Source organism: Nelusetta ayraudi, unplaced genomic scaffold (assembly GCF_046127955.1).
Source record: "Nelusetta ayraudi isolate G7.1 ecotype Tasmania unplaced genomic scaffold, CSIRO-AGI_Nayr_v1 ptg000084l, whole genome shotgun sequence".
Classification (NCBI taxonomy): Eukaryota; Metazoa; Chordata; class Actinopteri; order Tetraodontiformes; family Monacanthidae; genus Nelusetta; species Nelusetta ayraudi.
The window spans coordinates 1,944,476-1,968,286 of record NW_027466134.1 but is presented as its reverse complement, the minus strand read 5'-3'; the positions used below and the strand labels follow the sequence as shown (position 1 = coordinate 1,968,286).

The 23,811-nt window shown below is 41.2% G+C and overlaps 2 protein-coding genes and 1 long non-coding RNA gene across 3 annotated transcripts in view; 2 read left to right on the top strand and 1 right to left on the bottom strand.

The window, feature by feature from the left end:
* The window catches only part of LOC142900668 (glypican-5-like), a 446,285-nt gene that overhangs the window by 37,277 nt on the left and 385,197 nt on the right, over positions 1 to 23,811 (top strand). The gene's annotated exons all lie outside the window — the stretch shown is intronic.
* Positions 13,426 to 23,811, bottom strand: part of LOC142900970 (contactin-associated protein-like 4) — an 88,388-nt gene continuing 78,002 nt past the window's right edge. Inside the window, exons 19-24 of the mRNA XM_076045615.1 lie at positions 22,963 to 23,187; positions 21,550 to 21,683; positions 20,874 to 20,961; positions 15,607 to 15,822; positions 14,675 to 14,746; positions 13,426 to 14,068 (exon numbers count right to left, since the gene is read on the bottom strand). Coding sequence (XP_075901730.1) covers positions 13,872 to 14,068; positions 14,675 to 14,746; positions 15,607 to 15,822; positions 20,874 to 20,961; positions 21,550 to 21,683; positions 22,963 to 23,187 — 932 coding nt within the window. The 3' untranslated portion in view covers positions 13,426 to 13,871. The remainder of the gene's footprint in view (positions 14,069 to 14,674; positions 14,747 to 15,606; positions 15,823 to 20,873; positions 20,962 to 21,549; positions 21,684 to 22,962; positions 23,188 to 23,811) is intronic.
* The window catches only part of LOC142900976 (uncharacterized), a 114,559-nt gene continuing 109,903 nt past the window's right edge, over positions 19,156 to 23,811 (top strand). Inside the window, exon 1 of the long non-coding RNA XR_012928952.1 lies at positions 19,156 to 19,168. This is a non-coding gene — a long non-coding RNA (uncharacterized LOC142900976). The remainder of the gene's footprint in view (positions 19,169 to 23,811) is intronic.

The window sequence follows — 23,811 nt, the reverse complement described above, 5'->3', positions numbered from 1 at the left end:
CCACTGGGCTTTAATAGTAAACAGCTGCAAACAATATTCATCTCCTCTAATAAAGTTGTGCATCCATAACATCATGAAATGTGTTTGTTTACCCAGCCAAGCAGCTTTTGTTTATCAATTAATTTTAGTTTTAGCCAAGCAGTGCACACAATAAATGTGGAACCTTTTAATACAAGATATTATTGAACAAAAAAAAAAAAAAGTTATGTTATGTAAAACTCACAGTGGAAATAATGTTGAGAGACCATACAGCATTATGTTTCGTCTTTATTTAAAAACCAGGTATTGGATTTTGTTGTATTAACCTGAGCTAATACTTTTTGGTTGAACGAGGAATTCAGATGGTCAAACTGAGTCGGCTGTGAGGTGGAATCTGTCTTTTCCGCAGCTGCGGCGCTTCATTATGGGGCATACTTTAGCCCCATTCAACAGGAAAGCATGCTGATGCATCATTCAGCATCACTTACAAAGACACGATTAAGGAAAATGGCAGGTGTCCTGTTTCCAGAGCTCATCCCCATTGCCAAGGCTGTTGTATCATATTTCCCTCAAAATATAGATCGAAACTTAATTAAAATTTGAGAATTATCTCTGAACTGTTTTTGGAGTCTGACCAAAAGTCTTAGTAGTTTCCATCAGTGAATGGCATGTAGGGAAGGACACATTAAAATGAATCTGAATTTCAAATTTTAATTTGGCTTTGTCAGAGTTACACTGTTTTAGTTGGACAACAGGTTATAGAGATGTGGTGGGTGACTGGTTTTAAAGTGAGGCAAATCAATGCACTTCTTCCAAATGAGATCAACATGTGCCATTTCAATAAATGTAGGCCCAAATTAATTTTAATTAGTGAAAAATAGAGCTAGACCTGCTCAGATGTGAGCAAAAGCTGAAAAGGTAAATGATTTAAAAGCAAGAAGGGGAAAAAAAAATCAATAAAAGTAACGACTGGAAAGAAAGGTAAAATGCCTGAGCTGTTTTGAATTCAGAGCAATACAGGATGATGAATAAACAGGCATCAGATAAAGATCCAGTGGAATCCAGAACATTCGAAAAACAAGAGGTTCTGATTAGATCCAAAATGCTCCGACTCAAAAGACATCAGACGCACGGTGAAATTGGTAATCTGGCTTGGTGAGATTGGAAATAGGCCAATTAGCATTTGCAGGTCTGATGGGGGGAGAGTGAGAGCGTGTGCAATTAGGTGTGGCAGTCAAGTGATGGGTGAGGGCGAGAGAGTTGGAGGATATCAGGAGGACTTGTGGTGAATGGGAATGAATCTGGCTGGGGAAACACACAGAGAGGCAGAGAGAAGAACTGGTATCACTGCTGTTGGATATGACAGATGTCTGAGAGCACAAAAATATTCTTTTAACAACCTGAACTCAGCCAAACGCACAAAGAAGTCCGAATGGAATAATTTAACTGAAGCTTGTGGTAAAATTTGGGCAGCTTCCAAACACCTTTAGACATTTTTGTCTGCGCAGGTCAGCGCTGTGTCACTCCGCCCAGAGGTTTACTTTGCTTGGTGTACAGTACAATGAAATCCAGTTATGATGTATGGTATTATATATTGTTGTAATAACAAAATAAACACAAAGAAATACAATATATGTCGTGGAAAAAGCCACTATGAACATACAAGCCTTGTCCATCTGCATTGACTTCTGTCGTGGCTTTTCTGTAAAAGTTTGGGGAACTTGTCTTTTCATCTCGTGGACTGGATATTCTTCTAAAACTGCAGTCAACAAATTAAACCCAGGAAAAACATCTTATTTGAAAAGTGTCTGTATGCATGTAGACAAGGCATTAGTGGGAGAAAAACAGATCACTTCCTTTGCTCTTTGATCTGCATTGTGCAAAGAATAATTTTCTTCTTATTTTTGTACAAAGACGAAGCAAAAATCTGATTATTCTTTCCTAATATTTGCCTCCCATCAAGTGCATGTTTCATTATTAAGTGAAGTCTGAAGGTATGTGGATCTTGCAAATGAAAGTGTGACAGACAGGGGGCAATCCACATGTGCTGCCTGGGGCGGGGGGGTGCAAGAAAGAAGGAAAGAAAACCACCGTTATGAATGCGGCTGCGTGCAGACCTGAACTCATAACGCGATGATCGGCCGGTACAAAGAGCGAGCGGAGAACACAGAGCAGTTACTCAGGATTTGAAGAGGTGCTCTGTGTATTTTAATAAAGCTGGCTGAATGCGAGAGAAGGCTATGAATATTGCATGGGATTCTAGGGCTACACTAAGTATGATATATACGACTCTGAGCCACTATGCATGAAATGGTTCAGTTTAATGCGGCTTTAAAGGCGTATTTATTATGCTCACATCAGACAGTATATATGGTTTGGAATGCAGGGCGCCCGACTATTTTAGAACTCGATGAGCAGGTTAAGGCCATGAAGGCATCTCTGACCCTGTGAACTTCGAAAGTTTTAGGAAGAAACTGCAGCGAGGTGACGAGGGAGGCGTTAAACATCTGCAGCCACCAACTATAAAAGGGAATGCAGGTAAGGAAAGTGACTAAATCACACATTCCTTTTGTAGCAGGAAAGCAGAAAATGAAAGAAAAGAAAGATGTTGGTGAGTTCTCATATCACATCCCAACACAGGTACAGGTGAAGGTTCTATTTCCAGCCCATTTTCAGGTCTGGACTTCAGTGGAGCAGGAAAGTAGAATTAATTCCACTAAAAAAACTACATTGTGTTAGGCTCTGGTAACCCAGTTCCAACTGTGCACAGGTGCTGCAGAACACCCTCAGAGGGTGGAATGAACGCCTTCTACGCCTTCTGTGACATCACAGTCACTGTGATCATTCCTGTACAGCCTGCTGACCTGCAGCTGACCTGTTCTGTCGTTTGCAAATTACATTTTTACCATTATTGTGCAAACATTGCGTTATTTGGCCAGAAACCAAAAGTCGTCAGTGTTTATAGTTTTTTGCCTCTAACGGTCCTGCACTGAAAGACAGCCAATCAGTCAGATTCTGCAAAAGTAACGCTGCGCTGTGACTGAAATATCAAGCAAGGCAATGTAAAACCAGAGAGCCTCATCCAATCATGTAGCAGGAGGACGTTGCTCTGAATGCAATGTAACTGCATAAGAAATAATCACATTTACATAAGGCACCCGGAGATATTATGAAACATTCATGTCTTTATAGCCCAGTAAACATTCACAAAAAAACAACAACAACTGAAATACACAAACGGATTCATTAAAGTTAATTTCACACATCTGCACTCGCTGATCCCACAGACATGGAGGCGTTTATCATAATTAGTCGAGATGCTCAGAAGTCCTCCAGGCTCATCAATCAACACGTAACCTCCGGCCTCGGCGCCGCCCGGTCCACAGAGCGGGTCGTGCGTGCTGTCAAGGCTTGGTTCGCTGATGGGTCTGGCGGCGAAAGGAGAGGGCGGCGAGGTCTGTCGTCGGCCTTTCGACACTCGGGAAACGCACCTGTTCCAAAACGTGTCTGCGAGAGACAGGACCCAACTGGAAAGAGCGAGACCGCCTGCTGTCGCCAAAGCTTTCCGGCAAAAGCTGCCATGGAAGTGACACCGACCCCTCGGAGGGTTCGCCCCGGGTGAGTCGACGCGGCGCCAACACTGACAGTCAGGTCTTGTTACGCGCCATGAATTATTACGGCCCTGCTTCACCCGCGACAAGAAACGGTAACTTTGTTGGGGATCGTGGGGTAAATTTGACAGGTCGTTGTGTATCTTCTGTCTTAGTCACTGCCCACCTTTCATTTCTAAAAAAAAAAAAAATGTAATTATTAATTCCGATAGAAAAAATCTTGCATAAGCTAAACTTGGTATAAACTTCCTTTTTTGCATGATGAAGGTTCTGACAGGCTCGGAGTCTGTCATGGAATTCTGGAAGTTGCCACACACTGAGAAAACCACTTTCACTTCACCAGACAATAAAACTGCTGTATGTGTCCACATGATGTCCACTGCCGCTTGACAAGGCAGTTAACTGCTGCCATTCATTAATTCATCATCATTTTCTTCCACTGTGTCATTAAGGCTGTGAAAGGTTCCCAGTCTATTAGGTCAGTTCACTGCAGTGCTGGTTTAAGGTGCTTTGTGAGATTTATAACTGACTGAGCTCACGGCCGCTGTTGCATAATTCTGAGGGCAAGAACAGGATTTAAATCTAGAAGTAAGCGAAGTTGACAACTTCAACTTTTCAACTTTTTGCCATTTTGTCCTTCTGCTTTTTATTATCGTCAGCTAATGACATAAAAGTCATGAGCGAGTGGACGGTGTGTGCGTTTGTCTGATACTGATGTCTGGCATTAATTTTCAGACAACAGAGGACAGAGCACCTTTTTGTGAACAGGAAATTATGGTTGGGCCTTGGAGCCTCAATGTTAAATTTGAGGGTGAAGACTTTTAGTTTAGAGTTTGGGTTCGGGTTGTATTGGTTGATGTAAAATAAATCAAAAAGGCAATTGAAAAGAAAAGTTTTCATGAAAATGCATGCTGTCTAGATTGACATGTTCTAGTCTTTGCTATACATTTTTAGTCAATTTCATACACACATTAGATATAATACTGTAATTTCAGTCCTACTTTCATATAATGTTTTGCTGATGTGTGTTCTTTTCATGGATGAGGTTGTTTTGCTTGATAAACATGTTTTGTTGAAACAGACATGAAATGTGATTTGGCGGTTGTTTGGTGAAGGCAATATGCTGAAATAAAAGTGTGTCCCTCTACTCGAAGCATTTCCGTAATTTAATTAACTCAAACTAATTGCTGATATTGTTAAGTGAGAGAAACATATTTAATGGGCATTCTCACAAATACATACTTTCTATTAGTTCAGCTAACTATATTTACTGAGGCAAAGCATTTGTTCACTGCAAACATAAGATAAATAGGATTAAGTGAAACAAAGCTTGTCCATTCAGAGCACAGAGAGCTCTTGTTTACTATGCACAGTTCAATCCAAATTTCCCTATTCTATTTTTTACTCTATTTTATTAATGCAACATTCCTGATCCTGATCCTGATGAGTTTTTTTGTTGTTCGTTGTGCACACAAATTATCTTGTTGGTAACAAGTTTTTGCACAAAACTGGCGACTTCAGATGAAGCCAAGCAGCAGGAAATAAGTTAATAAACATGACGCAACATCCATAAGACTTGAATCACACTTAAGTACGTCTTGCTACTTCAGCACCATGGACAGCTCACAAATGACAGCAATTGTGCAAGCTGCTGTCATAGATCACAACATAACAGGCAACGCTCCCCTTCGTTTCTTCTAAATAAACTTCATGCAATGAGATGATCCGGTTGAAATGCAGCGACCTTGTGGATAAAATGAGCAGTTCATTAAGAAAAAGAGAATGTAGTGTATTTTAGTGCATGTAGCCAATGTAGAGCAGATCCTGCACGGCTACTGCACAACACATCTGTATTTGTAGTTTTTTTTCATATCAGGCAAAATGTGAAGCAGTGAACCAACAGGTACAACAAAGTTGTTTTCATGGCGTACAAAAACAAGGCTCTGATTCTGTGTTGAATCTCCACATAGTGAAAAGAGTCTGGGACTGGACGATGAGACAGGCGGTGGTCCTCAATACTCTGAGTTATGTTTTAGTCCGACCCGCAGGGGAGACGAGTGTCTCAATCACAATACACAGGAAGGGTAACAATGACAAAGTACTGTGGCGAGGTTTGGAGAAATGCTTGGAGTGCTAATGTCCAAAGTTGAGGACCCGTTTAGCATTTGTTGTAGCGCTCGTCTTCAGTTGCTCACAATGAGGTAGTTAAGCCGGCAACATAATGTTGACACTCAGCAGTAACGTGGAGGACGCAGCCTATTGCAGCTGTCTTGAGGAGAAGGTGGAGTACATCCAGGAAAAAATCCCCAGTGTGCTGGCAGTTGTCATAGCAAACTCACTGCAGGAACACTGAATATTTGAAGCCTTGTCAACTTTGGGGACTGGCCAGCTGCACAGCCAACATAAAGAATCAGCGCCTCTCCTCAAATTGGCAGAGATTGAAATCGGCAAATAACTTTTAGTTGGTGTGATGTGAATAGCAGCCAGTGAGTTTCGGATATTCAGTCTCTCTCTTTTATTAAGTACCTTGACATTTTTCAAAGCCATTTGAAAATGACAAAGGTAAAATGAGGACTTTTGATAAAGGTGCTTTCAGTTCTATAGCTGCTAATGATCGTGCCTGCAGATAAAAAAAGAAGACAACGCTTTTTAATATTATCCTCTTTTCATGCTCAATCATTAGATGGTGTCACTGAATTAAACACAGCGACAAACGATGAAGATCGCGACCTTCTTATCATGCAGAACATCGGAACAGGTGAGCATATGACTCAGCAAATATGGGAGGTAAGTGCAGCTATTTTTCCTGCACCGAATCCAATGTCAGAGAAGAAAACAGCAGTTAAGTGGAGAAGCAGAAGTAGTTTCACATCCCGCTACAGCAGCTTGCCTCAGCAGAGTGTCATCTACTTAGAGCTTGTTTGGGTGGATGACTGGTGATTGTGTAGGACATTAATGCCAGCGACCAATAAAGCTGCCAGTGGAGGTTCAGATGACAGCTGATGACAAAGAACCACTGACATCCTGTTTAATCTCTCTGCATGTGGAGGACAAACACACTGCCACACTCAATAAATGGGCTGTTTCAGTATGAGCCTGTAAGTCCTACAGCTGCTAATGGTAACGATTTCATTCAATTGAAAGATTGTTGTTTAGAGATGAATATGTCATATCGCATGGATATTATTTTACATCTGTTTTCATTTTCTTTCTTTATTCATTCGGCCATGACAATGATCTCATTCCTCTTTGCCACTTTGTCTCATCAGACTGAATAACATCAGTTTAACTTTGTGTTGCCTCTTTGTTTTTCTTCCTTCGCATTCTTGGCATTTTTTCTCTCTCGCACAACAAATTTTTTATGACACAAAGCCACTTTGTGGGAATTTCAACACAGCATATGTGTTATGTACTCTTCAAGAAAATTACATTTGAATGAATACAGGTTCGAAATTATGAGGGCCAACAGAAAAAAAAAAAAAAGTGTTAACAGAGTGTAAAAGAAAAGTGTATGTTGTTATGTGTGATAAAAGACAATCAGCAAGAATGGAAGGAAAAATGTACGAAATGGTGGCGAGCACATTGATGCTGTCTGGCTGGGAGAGAGACTGACCCTGAGGAAAAGACTCGACCATAGAGAATAAGATGCTTTGGAGATAAAGCCAGTGAGGCCCGACTGAGCATAGTGGGCGACGTCTCTGCTGTCACTTCACTATTGCAAATGGTGTTCATTATCTTTAATTAGCGCAGGACTTTGTTTACTGCTTTGCACAGATCGGCGCATATATTTAAATCTGACGAGGTATTTGAATGCAAAAATCTATGAATGTTTAAACTCTAATGTGCATAGAGGAAAAATGATTACTTTAATCATAATTTGGAAAAGTTGAAGGAACGACCATACTAACTTACACATTACTGCCCGGTTGAGGATATTAAAACAGCTCTGAGTAGAGGATGAGCACATTGTGTTCAAGGAACACAAGCAGGGAGGAAACATTATTGAGTGGTGCTCAATAGTTTCTTGTCAACTTGTCAAGGCCTATTGACAAGTTCTCCTCCTCACTCCCTTGACAGTCATCTCTAGCGTTAGTGAGAAAAGCAAAAGTGCAGAAGGAAGGATTGAATCTGACTTGTATTGCAGTAAAACAGAAGAAGTTGTGCTGAAAAGATCTCCACCTCTCCCTCCCCTTCCACTCTTCTTCATTCACTCTGGGAGACAATAGAGGTATCAGGCCCGTAACAACTGCTAATCATGGAAGAATAAAGTCCAAAAGTGGATATATTAAATTTTGGAGGTAATCAAAATGTAGTTGTGCAGTCATGTCTTGTTAAGAATTTATCTCAATCCATTTAAAATTGAATGAATTTACGATTAGAGTTTCTCCTCAGTGTGTTTTACTGAGCACACTTTAAAACCCAGCTATTAGAAAAACTCATGGCCCACAAAGAACTCATAGGAACTCCCTCCTGTTTATCTGTGTCTATTGTGCGGTCCAATAAAACTACTAGGGAAAGCCTTGAGAAGCACAAAACTGTGCCAGCGCAAGGTAAAACCCCAGGAGATGGCAATGTTAAACTACATCAAGGCCACATATCCCAGTGGGAGATGTTGGAGGCTGAGGTAACAGCCTCCTTTAGTTCAACAAACTGGCTGAACAGGGAGACAAAAGTACACTTTCCTTCAAATTCAAGGTGACTGCAAAGTGGCCACTTATTACATTTTGAATACATGTTCAGACAAAAAAAGCCCAACAGTTGATTTTTTTTTTTTTTTTACTCCCCTTATTTATTTATTTATTTATTTACGACTGATTAAATCTGCTGTCACATCCTGTAAATGAGTTGGGTTTTTAAAATGTTGCTGGTCAGCTTAACATTTCTAAAAACAAAACCAACATTTGATTGTTTTTGAATTAACTGGTCCATTTGCATCACCCAGGACCATCACCTGTAAGACCACAGGCCCACTGTAACATTTGTTAGGTAGCATTGAGATATAACATTCCTGACACTGCTGTGACCCTGTGCTCACAGAGAAAGGCAGCAGGGATAGAATCTATTGCAGCTGCTGCCTGATCATTGAAGCTCCACCTGTGCTGGTCTGTTTCTGCAGCTGTGTCTTTGTGTCTAAACAAATGAGCCACACAAAGTCACCTGGATTTCCGTATGTATTTAATGTTGCCCGCACCATCTTCCCGGGCATCTGCTCATGCGATGTCGCCATTTAAATAGAGAAGAGATGAACGAATATGAATAAAAGCTGAATGTAATTATAGCTTGGAGGGGGCTTTTAAATGTCACATAGTAGGTTAACATGAGCGATTATAAACCAAAATATTAAAATGTTATGACAATTTGTTTAACCTTTAAATGTGAAGTGTCCAAAAAGACATTAGGGTTGTTCTCTTTAATAATAATAATAAAAGAAAACCTTCAGCAATGAGTGAGAATTTTTTTGTTTCATTGTCGTCTTTTTTTGTTGATTGTTTTTCATTGTCATTGTCTATGTGGCTTCTCTCAAACTTCTAATTGCTCTATCGCGTATATTGGTTGCAGAGGGATAATCAGGTAAATACATCGTGCAGCTCTGTGTAGACACATACAAATCCCACCTTCAACAACGTTTAGCACAGATCCCAACACTACCATTGCAGACTTAGCAAGAGCATTAACACCACCTTCATATATTATGCGGTCCTCCACTTTTAAGCCATAGGATTTGTATTGATGTGTGTAAGACAATACAATTGTGAATTGGGCCGCTGTAGCTTTGTGAGCGAGATTGATCTTACCAATGATCACAGAGTCCACGGTTCAAGTCCCACTTTTGACTGTCTGTAGTCCTGGTAAAAGCGGAGAAAGGTGGGATGTGAGTGCAGTGCATTTGCCATTTACAATGAACCACATTTCAAGCCAAAAGAAAATATTCAAGTTGGACCGCAGCCAGTGGAGATTTCAATCCATAAAGTAGGTGATCACTTTTCTGTCCTTGAATCAGAAAAAAAACAAACAGATGAAAAACTGTTGGCGATGCAGGCACCTTTTTCCAACAGTCACAGTAACGACTCCAGACAGAAAAGCTGCTTCGCTCACTTGCGTGTTTTTAAAAAAGATGACAAAAAGTGTTGCCGCATGCGAGGTATGGTTTTCCCGCTTGAATTTGATGAATGCGAACTGACGCAGGAGGTCTGCGATGTCGTATGTAATCAGGTGGGTGGCGATGCCGTCCTGCTCGCACCGAGGCAGCCTCATTAGGTCACTAATCATGGAAAGGGCTGCTGGCGAGTTTCTGAGTCCCGCTTGCAAAAAAAACCCAAAACAAAATAACATCGGCAGTAGGGAGCATACGGCAGCATCTCCACCGGTTCAAACTCTGTTTATCTGGTTGTCTGTTGCTGCCTCACTGCCACGGCGGAGCATCAATCAACTGCTATCCATTCAGGGCAGAAAAGCCATTTGTTCATAACACTCGACAGCGGTTTTTAAACAGGCAGGGAGTTAAATTCAGTTGTCACCCTGGCGAACGTTGCAGCCCACACACCACGGAGGAGTCGAGTCAGTTCTGGCTGATGTTGAGTCATGTAAGCGTGAAATGAGCCGTTTTTAGTACAATAGGAGTGCTCATAAATGGGCCGTTAATCTTGGGGGCGGGGGGTGGGGAGGGGGGGCCTTGAGGGGTTGCAGAACGATCTGCTGGTGGACACGCAGGTGAACCGTAAATGAAGAGGGAGGTTTGGCTGGTGAAGTTCCAGTCGCAGAACATTGTGTGTGCAGTGGAGGAGGAACAAAAGCCAGACTTTGCCCCCTGTAAGAGGCCAGAGGGCGTTTATTAGGTTGAGCAGACAGGATTTAATTTGTAAATGGATGACCAGAAGAAAACAATTCCAGGAGGAATTCCAAGAGGCTCAGAATTCATCCGTTGTTTTTAACCTCTATCTGTTCAACCTCTTATCAGTCTATCAATACCAAACATTTCTGTACTGCATACACAACTGCAGTAATTGTAGCCTTGTTTATGTTTGTATCTCAACAATCTAAAGCATTGTTGTGGGATTGCCCTTTGAATTCATATTTACATGTGTCCGGTATTGAATTGCTTGTAGTATCAAAGTATCAAGAATCTTGTTGTATTTTACACAGAAAAATCTCTGTTCTGAAGGTGCAAAACGTTTAGATGGTCTTTAGAGAGATGGTGGTTCTCATTTGTTGTCATCCGTAGCTCTCTTGGAATCAAGACTTTGCTTTGTCAAAAGATCATTAAAGCTTTTTTTTTTTTTTTTTGCAAAAAGATGGAATGCTGTTACTTCTCTTGATATTAAAATCCCCAGTATTCAACAGGTTGGAAGTACAGAATTGTTACAAAAGACTAATTAAAAAAGTGTTTTTAATATCAATGAACATATTATTTGAATTACAAACAAAAGCTTTAGCGAAAAGTGAAATGCAACTTTATTGAAGCAACCATCTTAGCCTCCCTTTCAGTGATGACGGTTAGAGTGAAAAAAGCATCAGTGTGTGTCATGTTGGAGATGAAGAGGACCTTTTCTGAAGAGCCAAAGAGGAACAACAATCTGCGATGATGAAATTTATGTTAATTAAATTTGCTCCAGAGAGAGAACGGGCCGCTGTGTTTCAGCTTCATTTAACAGCGGAACAAAAAGCGCAACTGCCTCTAAACACTCTTTTTTCCGCCACATTTTCTGCTGCAGTAATAATCACTCTCTCCACGGAAGAGTTTGTTTAATTTTCGTTGCAATCTGTAAAAGGTACTTCGGGCTGTTGTTGTTTTAATGAGTAAATCCAACATTTGCAAATGACACTTTTTACTTCCTGAAGGCAACTGGCGGTTTAACTCATGCATAATTCATGTAATGCAAAGGTGACATGTAATGTTATCTATCTGGTAGTGACAAGGCCCATTAATTTTCTTGCTGGCCCTGTTCATCAAGATTAACAAGGCTGAAATCATGTTGGAGAAATGTGGTAATCAAGAGACGAAGCAGAACTACAAGTTTACTCAGGGTCAGAATGTGAGTGAAGAGGCAGTTAATGATAGAAATCTATAGAAATGTTGGATTTATCCGCTAACCAGACGTAGGCTCAATACCGACCAGTTTTGCGCATTCTTTCAAATTTGTAATATGAAATGTAAGTTTGATAGAATTTCATTGAATCTTCTGTTTTCCTCTCTTCTCATGCCCTCAGGGTGGCGCTGTGGCCGGAAATATGTGCACTTTTCCAACACTTCTCATTTATTGATAAACCATGCCCATCTGTACTCTCAGTAAACTTGTTGAAAAGAGTTAAAGGGTAATGGTTCCAACCTTTGTGATGTCATGGAGGGCACTGATCCCACACTGGCATGGGTCCTGTCGTTGTCCATTTCCATATTGCTTCCAAACAGACGTCAGGGAAAGAATCGGTTCCATCAAGGAACTGAAATCAAGCATGAACATGATACTGGAACCACACGGATTAAAAAAAAAAAAGCTGTTCTCGGGAAATACAGAAATCTGTATATTTTGACATACTTATACATACAGATTTATACTATATGCGACTACCCAAGTGGGACCCCCAGATTATAAAGATCTGACAACAGGCTCTGTGGGACCTTCAGTGGCTACTTAAAAAACTTCTGTTGACCTCAGTGACGGCGGAGACACTTGTTTTGCGCCGTTTGACAGCAGAAGGGCAAAAGAGCTCGAAATCCAAGAAATCCACCACCTCTCAACTTTGAAAGATTGGAGTGCTCATAGACAAAGTACAGAGGTATGAAAAGCTCCCAGACACTCGACAGGTGGAAAGAGCAAAAAGACCTCCAAAGACATTTACGCATATGAAATTGTTGCACGTCATTACCCGAGCCACAGACAGCCGCACTGTGTGTAAAAGAAACAAAGGAATCCTCAAGAGGTGGCGAGTTGACTTCAAGAGAGCTGAAGCACCGCTGTGATGTGAAAAACAATCGTCTCACCTTCTCCGAAGAATTCAAAGTGCTGCAGAAACACAAAGACATAAATATGTATGGGGCTTCGGGGGGCTTGTTTTACATGCATTATAGGACTGCCAGCTTGTTTTCTTCACTCCACCGCTGCTCCTGGTTCCTCCTCGTGTGCAGCCGTCAGACACACACGTCAATGTTCAGCAAATGCACCAAACGTGTGAGTGGCTGTGGAGGTGTCAGAGCAGCACTCCAAGGCTTTCCTGCATGAGGCTGCAGACGGCAAATGTTCAAGTATCCGACCGGCTACATTACAATTATTGGATTTTGGGATTATCACACACGCATTTTGCATTGTGACATTATTGACTGCAGACCATGGGCTGGTTTTACCTTCAAACGATACAACACAACAGTTAGGAAGGAGTTAATCTTGCGGAACAACGCCACTCTGTCTGAGCTTATCGCCCATGCTTTACGCCTTGTCTGGTGCATAAGACAGTAACCAGGCACTTGCATAAAAACAAATGTAGCATGTATACGCGGGACCCGAATCTTCACTTCTGTTTGCCAATGAATTAAGTCGGGCCTGTAATGAAGGACCCACAATGATTGTATATTATGACATTTTTATATATTTACAGAAACAAATAAACCATTGCGCTGCAGCCACACCTAACCTGACCGCAATGTCAAAACTGCTCGACCAACGCAGAGGTGAAGCCGTCTTTTAAGTGACTTTAATTTGAAATTCAGTTTACAGAAATGACGCCGAGTCACAACAAACAGATTTTCACAGATTCAGAGGCTTCGGCTGATCTTTTCTTGCGTCGACGAGAAACACGCATCAGTCCTTCAGTCCGTTGAATCCGTCGTCCAACATGAAGACGCCCACCGTGCATCTTACATGTCATGTTTTTTTTTTTTCGATAGAAAAAACGTGTTTCTTTTGTTTGTTTGTTTTTTCAAATACAAATAAACATCAAATTCAAAAGTCTAGTTGAACTGGAACAAAGCTGCGTTATGACCACCACGTCTCGTCTGCATCTTTAAGTTTCGTGATTTTTTTTTATTTATTTTTTTGTCACTATGGCAAAGAACTACCAGAATTAACTCACAGATGAACATTTACATTTTTAAATATATACATCCGTAAAATGACCACGAAAGGGAAGTAAAGAGAATTACAAGTTGTTCTGCGCTTGTCTTCACACCTTACGGAAGTCACCGCCAGTGGACACCTCAACTCTGGTTGGCCCCATGCAGGGCTGAGCCGGCAAAACTGTGTCTGTCTGTCCTGTCAGGTGTGTCATTGGGGGGTTTCTGAGCTCCTGCTAAATGAAGAACTCCCTCTGGTTGTCAGTGGGCGTGCTCTGAGAGTCCACCTGGCTGTGGAAGGGAAACTCGTGACCGTCTTCTGGCTGCGCTGCTTTGACTTCCTGGTTCCTGTACGTCTCTTTCCTGCTGCAGATGATCCGGGCAGTTATGGCCAGCACAACCACGGTGATGAAAATCGCCACTGCGATCACGCCTAAAAAAAACACACGAAAAAGTTTAAAAAGAAAACAAAGAACGAGCGTCCACAAAATTGAACTAGCACAGCAAATTCAGTGCTTGTTACATTCAAATGAGACCGCTGGCCACTTCCTCCCAGAGTCACCGTGTTAAATCCTTTTAGTGAATTCCTTCACATCCAACTCCAATCAGCTAGCCAAGATCTCTTGCAATGTAATCAGATTAGACATGAAAGAGGAATTGTGGAAGTGTGGGTTATTTATTTCTTTACTTTTTCAACATTTGAAAACCCAACTCAACCTGGACCAAAAGAGCAAAACACCCAAATAAAAGTTTTGGCCAGAATGAAAAGCTATTTTCAGTTCAATCCAAACTCTCATTCTCATCAATTCATTTATATGTACAGTGCTGCTTTATGTTAATCCATGGCACTTAACACTGATTAACTGCGCAATGTGCTATATTTTAATTACATGTGCCATGTAAAGCAGGTCTGGGACCAAAGGAAACTTTCCTGCGTTCACCAACCACCCAGTGTTTATTACAATGTCAGACACGTGCACCTTGTCAAAATGAAAGGCCTTAATCGGCTGTTCTCCCTTGCTGAGATGGACTGAATTACCTCCAATGAGAGCGGAGTCAGTCCTGATTGCATTGACTAACGGCTGGCCTGGGTCCACTGAACCTGGTTGGTCTGCGCAGTGGAGATAGTGAGGACAAACAAGAAGTTACAAAGATGATGGAGGAGAAAATGTTCAGTGCAACGAAGGGAAAGAAGCTGTGTGGAGGAGGAGCCAAAGTGCAGGGGGCTCTTGTTAAAATCCAGTGTTTGGCCTCGAAGGGCTTCGCTACAGTTGTCTGACTAATCTCATCCGCCCTGGTTCCATTACTCACTCTGCTGACCGAGGAGGACGGTCAGTGGAGCCGTGTAAAGCCTAATGAGCAGAATAAAGGGTAACAATTAAAGGTCCAGTGTGTCAAATTTGGCATGATTTATGATTTCTACGTTGGGAAAAGCTTAATATACTGCCCATAAATGCGATGATAAAAGTGTATAGTCGCAGTAGAATAAAAGTAATTGTTTTTTTATACCCATAGAACAGTTCTCATATATATCTTATGTATATAAATACATACAGAGCAAGAGTCTTGCTCCTGGTTAGCTGCCATCTTACACTGCCATTTTTGAAGGGAGCCTAGTATTTAAGGAAGCCTGCCTGATAGAGCCCTGTACGGTGGCCAACAAGGGCCAAACATAATACAACTGCCTATTGCGCCTTAGTAGGTGAAAACAGCTGCAGGTATGGAAACAATGCAAATATACGTTCAACACAAACACAAGTCTAAACAAGGTACAAGACATATAAACATGTACTTAATCATCAAATGCGCTGCAAACAGGGAAGTAATGCCAAACACAACAGATGCAAACCAAGAAAACACATGCAAATGAAAAAAGACGCTGCACAAATCAGTCACTACCACGGAAGCACTCCGAGCGCCAATGCAGTCGGTACTGGGTGGGAAAGAAAAAGGAAGAAATGAGCTGGGTACCTGACAAGGAGTGCGTGGTTTCAGCTGCGTACGGGCTGGCAGGGGAGGAAGAATTGCAGCTCGACCGTGTCAACGGGCCAGTGACGAGCACGGAGCCGTCGGGGTGAAGCAGCGCCGCTTTCAGAGGACTGATGGAGTTGAAGTGGACGTCCGACAGGCAGCCGGTGAAGCCGAGCGAGCCCAACCCGGCCAAGTCTGCATCTAGTGCACCCGGGTCTGAGAAGAGGTGACAAACAGGAGGCACTGCTGGATGTGCAAAAGATAGATAGCAAATCTGCAATAAAGATGCATCTTGATGAGAGTACGGTCACATGACAGGCGGCATCGTCTCAGTTTTAATCATTTTAATATCCTTGTGACGTGAAGAAGAGGCTGCGGAAAACAAATTTAGCACAACTCAGTTCAGAGGATGATAATACATGTTCACTGCAGAGAGGGTGAAGCAAGGGAAAGAAGTTATAAGTTGATTTGTTTCAAATGATCTACAAAGCAATTATCTAAATTAAATAGAAATTGCATTTTGAGGTTTTCAGGATAAAACTGGATGACGAGCTGCAACTTTAAAGGTAATCAACAATGAAACAAGAAGAGGAAAAAGAGTAGTTTTAATTTGTTTTCTTAAGCACAAACAGAGGGGAATAAAATGTTCATTACACAGTGAAATACAGCAGTGCAGGTCTGGCTGCAGGCTGTTCACAACAGCAACACAGAGGCTGAGTAAATTTGTGAGAATATTTTTGCATTGAGAAAGAAAAGAATCCATCCATCCATCTACGGCAGGGGTCCCCAAACTACAGCCCGCGGGCCACATCCGGCCCGCTGCGTGTCTCTGTCCGGCCCGCGTGAAGGCAGTCATAATTATTACCACAGGTGTTGACTTTCATCACCATGGTGACGACATCTCAGAAATAACTCATCACTCCGATTCACAAATTACACAGCTGACCTACAAATTATACTGAAGAAGTCTAAGTTCACACCTGCAAAAGGAAAATATCTTTCTTTATTTTACCATTTATTTATTTTTGCTAAGTGAGTTAAACAAAGAACCAGAGTGACCGTTAATGACCAGGAACCTGCCAGAGAAACACATTGATTTTAAGCGAATGCTAGCAGCTATGATGGCAAGTTGCAGTTCGTGTGACACATCAAGTACAAAAAGTGTATCAACAACACGTTGTTATGGTCTGTTACTGACATCACCATATATATATTTTTTTTATTGATTTCATCTTTTCAATCGCAAAAACATTTTGACCGGATGGTAACCAAATCCGCTCAGATTCACTGGCGTCGCTTTAATTCACTGAAGCGACTTGAAGGAATGCTCATCCATTGCAATGAAACTGTCTCATTTGTGGCTAATGTGGTCACAGCATCGCCACTTATGACAGCAGGCGCTGAACAAAATCTCCGGCTGCTATGAACGTCAACGTGAACGTTAATTATTCCTGCAGCGCCATTTAATTAAACAGCAAATCACTGCCAGTCGTCGAAGAGTTCAGCACATTAATAGGACACGGGTGGGCTGGCTGCAAAGAGTTGCTTATCAGCCGTGGAGCTGATCATGCTTTGATTACACTTGGAAATGAATATGATCTTCAGAGCAGCAGGGAATAAAAAAAAAAAATGATTTGAACTGAGAGGGGAAAAAAAAAAAACAGGATGGATATAGGAAGCTGATGCAGCATCAACCTGCCTAGCACTTCATTATGGCAACATATTTGCTTGTTGTTGGTTTTACTGTCTTGTTTGAAAAAATGCATGACCTTCAATCCTTAATTTCTAAAAAATAAATGTATTTTTTTTTGTTGCATTTTTCACTTTCTATATTTTTCCACATATGCATACTAATTAAAAACAAGATGAAAATTGGATACCAACTCAATATAATTACACTCATCTATTATGAACCTCGTGAAAATGTTATTAAAAAGTAAGGAACATGAAAAGTTATAATACTGATATGGATATAAGTAATATTATATATTACCTCTGGACGCACGCAGAAGCTTCAAAGTCTCACATTCAAACTTTTTTTTTGTTTTTTCAAAATTGAATTAAATTTCTTTTTTTTATTTTTATTAAGCAGTGTTACAGCAACAGCTCTGTTGCCTCAGTCAGAAGGTTGCAGGTTTGATTCCCAGGTCCGCGTCCTTTCTATCTGGTGCATGTTCGCCCAGTGTTTGCGTGGGTTCTCTCCAAGTACATCAGGCTAACTTGCAATTCTAGAATAAGGTGTGACTGTGAGTGCTACTGCTTCTTTGTCTCTATGTAGTGCTGTGATAAAGTAGTGTAAACCCCACTTTTAACCTAGGAGCGCAGAGATAGATTCCAATAAAGCCAAGACCCATGACGGAGGCATGGACGGATGTCAACTGTGACTCCTCCAGTGTACAAAAGCATTTCGATGCAAGTGATATAAACATACAACATTTAAATTTCACTTTAGTGGTATTTATATTTATTGTCATATATTGTATTTGTGTCTATCAAACAGGATCAGACTGCAGGCTAAAAATAAATAAATAAATACAGACGAATCAATGATCTGCAACATAATGCATTTATAACCCCCCCTAATTCAGGTATCAGCTCTGTGTGGGTTTAATAAGTGGGCTGCTTGTCTCAATTTCCAATACAAATGAAGCAGCAGTGCAGAGAGGAGTTGCTGGCCCTCATTAAAAAGGATTGGTGTGTTTGTGGGAGCCATCAAAACCCACACTGACAGCCCTGGCCTTGTTTACCGAGCACCTCCAGACCAGCTGCTGCCCTTTTACCTCCACCTCTCTCACTCCGTGGCGCCGTCTCAGCTTCCCCTCTCCTCTCTTCATCGCCACTCTCCCTCTCTCTCCCTCTCTGCCTCTCTACCAGGAATACTGTCCGTCCGTTCTCTGCAGGTCCATTAGTTAGGCTGATGGATGACAGGGCTGCCAGGGAGTGACAGTGTATCAACTATGCGGCTGCCTCTCCGATATTGATATGACTGTCTGAGTCCTCTGGCTCGGCCAAAGAGAGGTTTAGTTACTGATCAACGTGGCTTGGGTCAACAACAGCTTGATAAGATGAAAGAGCTGCAACCAAACCATTTTTAAAAAAAACACATTTAAACTCGTCTTGCTTGTAAGACAGACATTAATGTTATTTCTGATGCCACACTGACAGTAGATTATCTGACAGGGTCTTTCTGGGGAGCATGTGAACTGTTTTTGATGTCTATGACCACTGACACCTGTGGTACTTGAACCAACTGTTGTCAGAATATGTGATGTGATAAAGATTTATTGTGATCAAAGTTCATTTTAAGCAACAAACTGTCCAAAAGCATATATATTCCTGAGAAATATCCAGTTTGTATTTCCCCTTCCCTGAATTTTCAAGGAAGGGGAAATAAACTGCATCCTTTTTTTCTTTCGTCAATATCTATTTAAATCAAAGTAACATCTCATCTGACATGCTGATCTGAAATCACATCATGGAGCTTTGACTTGCAGTAATCCTGACAGCCCCAGCCTCAACATCACAAAATGAATAAAACCTTTTCCGCACAGTTTGATTTTCTGTGTGCAGCTCAAGTCCTTGGCGAGAATTTTTTTTTCCTCCTTTGTAGTTCTTCACTGGAGATTTTTCCTTTTGGAAGCTGGCTGTTCCTTTTCGCTGTCATAACTTTGTGAAGGCCGGTGTTTTTATCCACTAGTGCCATTGGTCCAATTTAGACTCAAACAAATAAAAATGTCATAAAAAATATGTAGTGAAAAAGAAAAACGAAAAACATTATCCGTGTAAGTGTTGGCATCTAGTTTCCACCAATAGCCCTGTGTTTAAATGTAATAATAAGCATAATAAACAATAAACATGACAACCAGCAACAGATAATTATCCAATTGTTCTGTCATTAAAACAGCCTCTGGTGTTAAAGTAGCAAAGTCAGGCTTAGAACTATACTTAGTCTATAAGAAGTCACATATTTTCAGGAAATTCTGTATCTATGGAGAAGAAGAATATTGGAAATAATGAAAACCAGCAAAACGTTATGAGATGCTGCAGCTACAAGACGATCCAGCCTCTTCTTTTTCCACTTATTCTTAATTATTAACATTTTCAAGTTTAAAACCACATCTGCAACCGTCTCTCACTGTATCTTAGCGGGTGTCACTGTATAGCAGAGAACAATTAAGAAGAATATACTACATTTAAATACAAAACAACAAAGAAGAAGAAGAAGAAGAAGAAGAAGAAGAAGAAGAAGAAGAAGGAGAAGAAGAAGAAGAAGAGACCAATAATGACATGAAGCTGAGACAGACGCTTCCACTGAGACACTGATGGAGAGCAAGCCAGTCCTGCCAAGGCTGATGCAAAAGTGTGCCGTCAGCTGACGGTGAGAAGGTGAACTGTATTTGGGAGGTTGGGCTTGACCCCGCCTCCTACGCCTGAGGCTCATTGGCTGTTATGCTGAATTGCGGGGCGCTGACTCCAATCTTTCAAATCATCCGTCCTTTTCAATCCTCCCTCATTACCATACAAAGCGAAAGACCTTTTCTTAGGTTGCTACTTTTACAGCTGTCTGAAGCGCCACTCAGCTCGATGACACAAAGACTTTTACTCACTGCCTTGATGAGTTCACCGACGCATGTGTGCAGTGTTTGACCTACCCGTGTCACTTCAAAATACCTTTAATACGACATAATAATGGCATGGGTGCACTGCTCTATCTCAAAGGGGCACTATGTGATTTTCCTCATTGTCAGCTATAAGGTAATAAAACATTGGTATGTTAAGCTACAGTGGTGTTACCGAAGAGCATTGCTGCCACCCTAAAAAAAAAAAAAAAAACAGGGCTCAGTATCACGGTTTTACGCGATAATTATCAAGAAATAACGTGAAACTATTATTTTATTTCGGGATAATTTGTACGTTTCAAAGGACTTTTGGGGTTCTTGAAATCTAGTTGAATCTAGCTATATACTCTGTGTACAAATTCAATAAAGCACTGACCCCGTGATCCATTCTAATTACTACAGAAGTGCATTGCTGCCACACTCACTAGAAAAAAACAGGGCTTGTTGAGCATCTCCAGAAGATTGCTTGTTCGTAAATGCAAAAATGATATATAAATAAAAAAAAGAAGCACCACATCACAGCTGAATACAGATTTCCCTCTGGTCCATCCAAATTGATGAAAAGATGATTCTGCAGCATTATTATTTTTTGCACCAGGCCAATTGTGTTATTGAAATGAGTTGAGAGAGCAGAGAGCTGCTACTCACCTTGCACTCTGCCTAGAGTGAGCGATTTGAGACCGTTGAATTCCTCACCGGAGGTCAAGTTGAAGTGCTCTCTGGCTTCCTGGTCGATCTAAAACATAAATGCACACGGCCTTTGCTCAAGTGAAGGCCAGGATCTGAGAGCAAAGGTTTGTGGAGGGCAAGAAAAATATACAAAAAAAAAAAACAAAACAAAAAAGTCTATTAAGTCTGTTAACTTCTTGCAGAAAACGGAATTGGAAGGAAATAAGAAGTACAGCGTCTAGTCTGGTGATTAATATTTGGATGAAATGGCTCTTTAACCCGTTTGTCTGATGATAAGAAAATCTAATCATGTCTTAACAAGAAGAGAACATGAGCAGAATTTATTTAATATGTGAACGTTCAGAGGAAAACCTAATTTTCAAATAACTTCAGAATCACGCAGGAAAAAGAAAAGGGGTAGAAAAGGGAGTAGGAGGGGGACGGGCGGTTAGGAAAATCTGCTCCTCTACTTCTACAAGTTGTCATTCACTTTGCCTTTGCGCTGTGATCAGAGTTTCAAGGATTATTTCTGAAAATACTGCCTTCCTGAGGGCTTCTCGCGGCAGCGAGGCTGCTATCGGAAGTCCATGTGGCCCAACAGAAAGGTTTCCACAGTGACAGTTGAGCTGACGGCTCCGCTTTGAAGTGCAATTACCTGAATGGAAACGGAGTCCGACTCTCTCCTGATGGTCACCGTGTGCAGGCGCCCGTCTGCCAGGCTCGGCACTCTGCTCCGAAGCACCTCGGCATGTCTGTTGCTGTTCAACTTGTACCTCAACTCCAATTCGTCTTCGCAGGCACACAAGATAGCATCATTTTATTTAATTTTATCAGCATCATTTATCATTCACTGCAGGCGCACACCAAAGATGAGATTGTAGTTAAATTGTCAAGAGAGATATTAAACGACCAGGAATAAAGAAAAAAATTGTCCCGGTTTTTAAAATAATAATGGATATAAAATTGTACAAAATTGAGTAGACGTAACGTATAATAAATTATGAATGATCGAGCTGGCATGTTGAGAACAGGGACGGCTTATCTGAGGAAGAATAACCCACTTTTCTAGCTTTATGGGTGAACTCATTCATTCAAGATTTATATGAGTATTTTTAAAGTTAACAGTCACATAAACCAAGTCTTACTTTTAATCAATCAAGCCCGTAATAGTAAAGCCAAAAAACTTAATGTCTGATCCATCTTGGTGTCGGAAGATAAAAGCTTTAAAAAGGATTAATGCTTTATCTTTGTAACAGGATAAGACCATCATTTCTTCTTTATTAAAGTGACATTGACTGAATTTTACCACATTTATCTTAGGATTTTTTTTTTTTTAAACTAAATAAATTGCTTTGATTTTGCTGAATATATAAATTTTCTTATCAAAGGCTAGAGGGCCAAAAGAAAAAACAACAAAAAAGACTTAGGCACAGGTTGCTCCAGGCTGTCAACTCACTACAAGTAATTGTGACTGAGCAGCAGCTGAGGCTCTTGTTACTGCAGCAGGGAAACAGAGCAGGATCAGAAAAGCCTCTCTCTGGGACTTAATTAGATACTTCCCCAGGACTGCAGAGACCTGAGGACAACGCCATAAACTATTCAGTATCCACTCTGCCACATCTCACCACCTCGGTCGCACTAAAACCTGAGAGTCCAAATTGATATGTGGCATCATAAGTGGTCAGTTTTTCCCAGAAAAAAAACACAAAAAAACTTGAACTGATTGGAAAGGATTCACTCACAGACATTATTACCATAATAAAAACAAGATGTTATTCAGACTCACAAACACAAGATAATCCTAATCCTTTTGTATTTAGTTGGAATAGTGGAAGGGCTTGCCAGTGGCGACAGTGGAGCTCAGCAGTGGAGCGAAAGATGAAAATATGATGACAATATATTATTACAATGGTGGGAACAAAGGAGGAAACTATTGAGCCAAAACAGGATTATCACTTGCCAAAAACAACACGTGGAAGGGAGAAGGGTGTGCGTACAGTGCAGTGTAGTGCAGTGCAGTGCAGTGCAGTGCAGTGCTGCGCAGTGCTGCGCAGTGCAGTGCGCTCACCGTGCTGGTTGAGCAGCAGGACCAGGTATTCCCTGTAGAAGGAGTTGATGGAGAGAAGCAGAGCAGGACTCTGCCTTGTCCTGAAGCTCAGCGAGATGTTCTCTCCCCTCAGCGTCATGTCGGAGTAGATGAAAGATGCCCCGGTGCTGCCGTTCCTGCTCAGAACGTAGAGTTCCTTGAAAGTGTAGGTGATGGACGTGGTGGACCTGAAGCTGGCCGAGACCTCTGAAAGTTAACGGGTGGAGTGATTGAATGTGTCAGTGGAGAATTGAAGGGATAGGGGTTCATTTCTGGCAGCTTCACAAAGTGTTTGATTTAATCTCTTTATCATTTATAATTACAGTAATCGGGGGAAGAAAAGACTCTGTAATTAGTATGAATGTATTAACATTATTTTTCAATTTAAAAGGGCCATTTTGCATTTTAAATTGGAAAAATGTAGCAGCCAAACTCATGACTCATCGTTAAGGCATTTATAATTTCGCACACTCACTGGGCACTTTATTAGGCACAATGTTTAACTGCTTGTACAATAGCCAACTGGCCAATCACATGGCAGTATCTCAGCTCACTGAGGCACATCGACATGGTGAAGACGGCTTGATAAAGTTCAAACTCAGCGTCAGATTGAGGAAGAAAGGAGATTTAAGTGACTTTGGACATGGAGAACATGGTTGCTGGTGCCAGACAGGCTGCTCTGACTATTTCACAAACTGCCGATCTACTGCAATTGTCACACACAACCATGTGTAGGATTTACAGAGAGTGACCCCAAAAGAGAAAACATCCAATGAGCAGCAGTTGCATGAAGGAACTGGGTACAACCATTGCCTTGCAGAGTAGCATCTC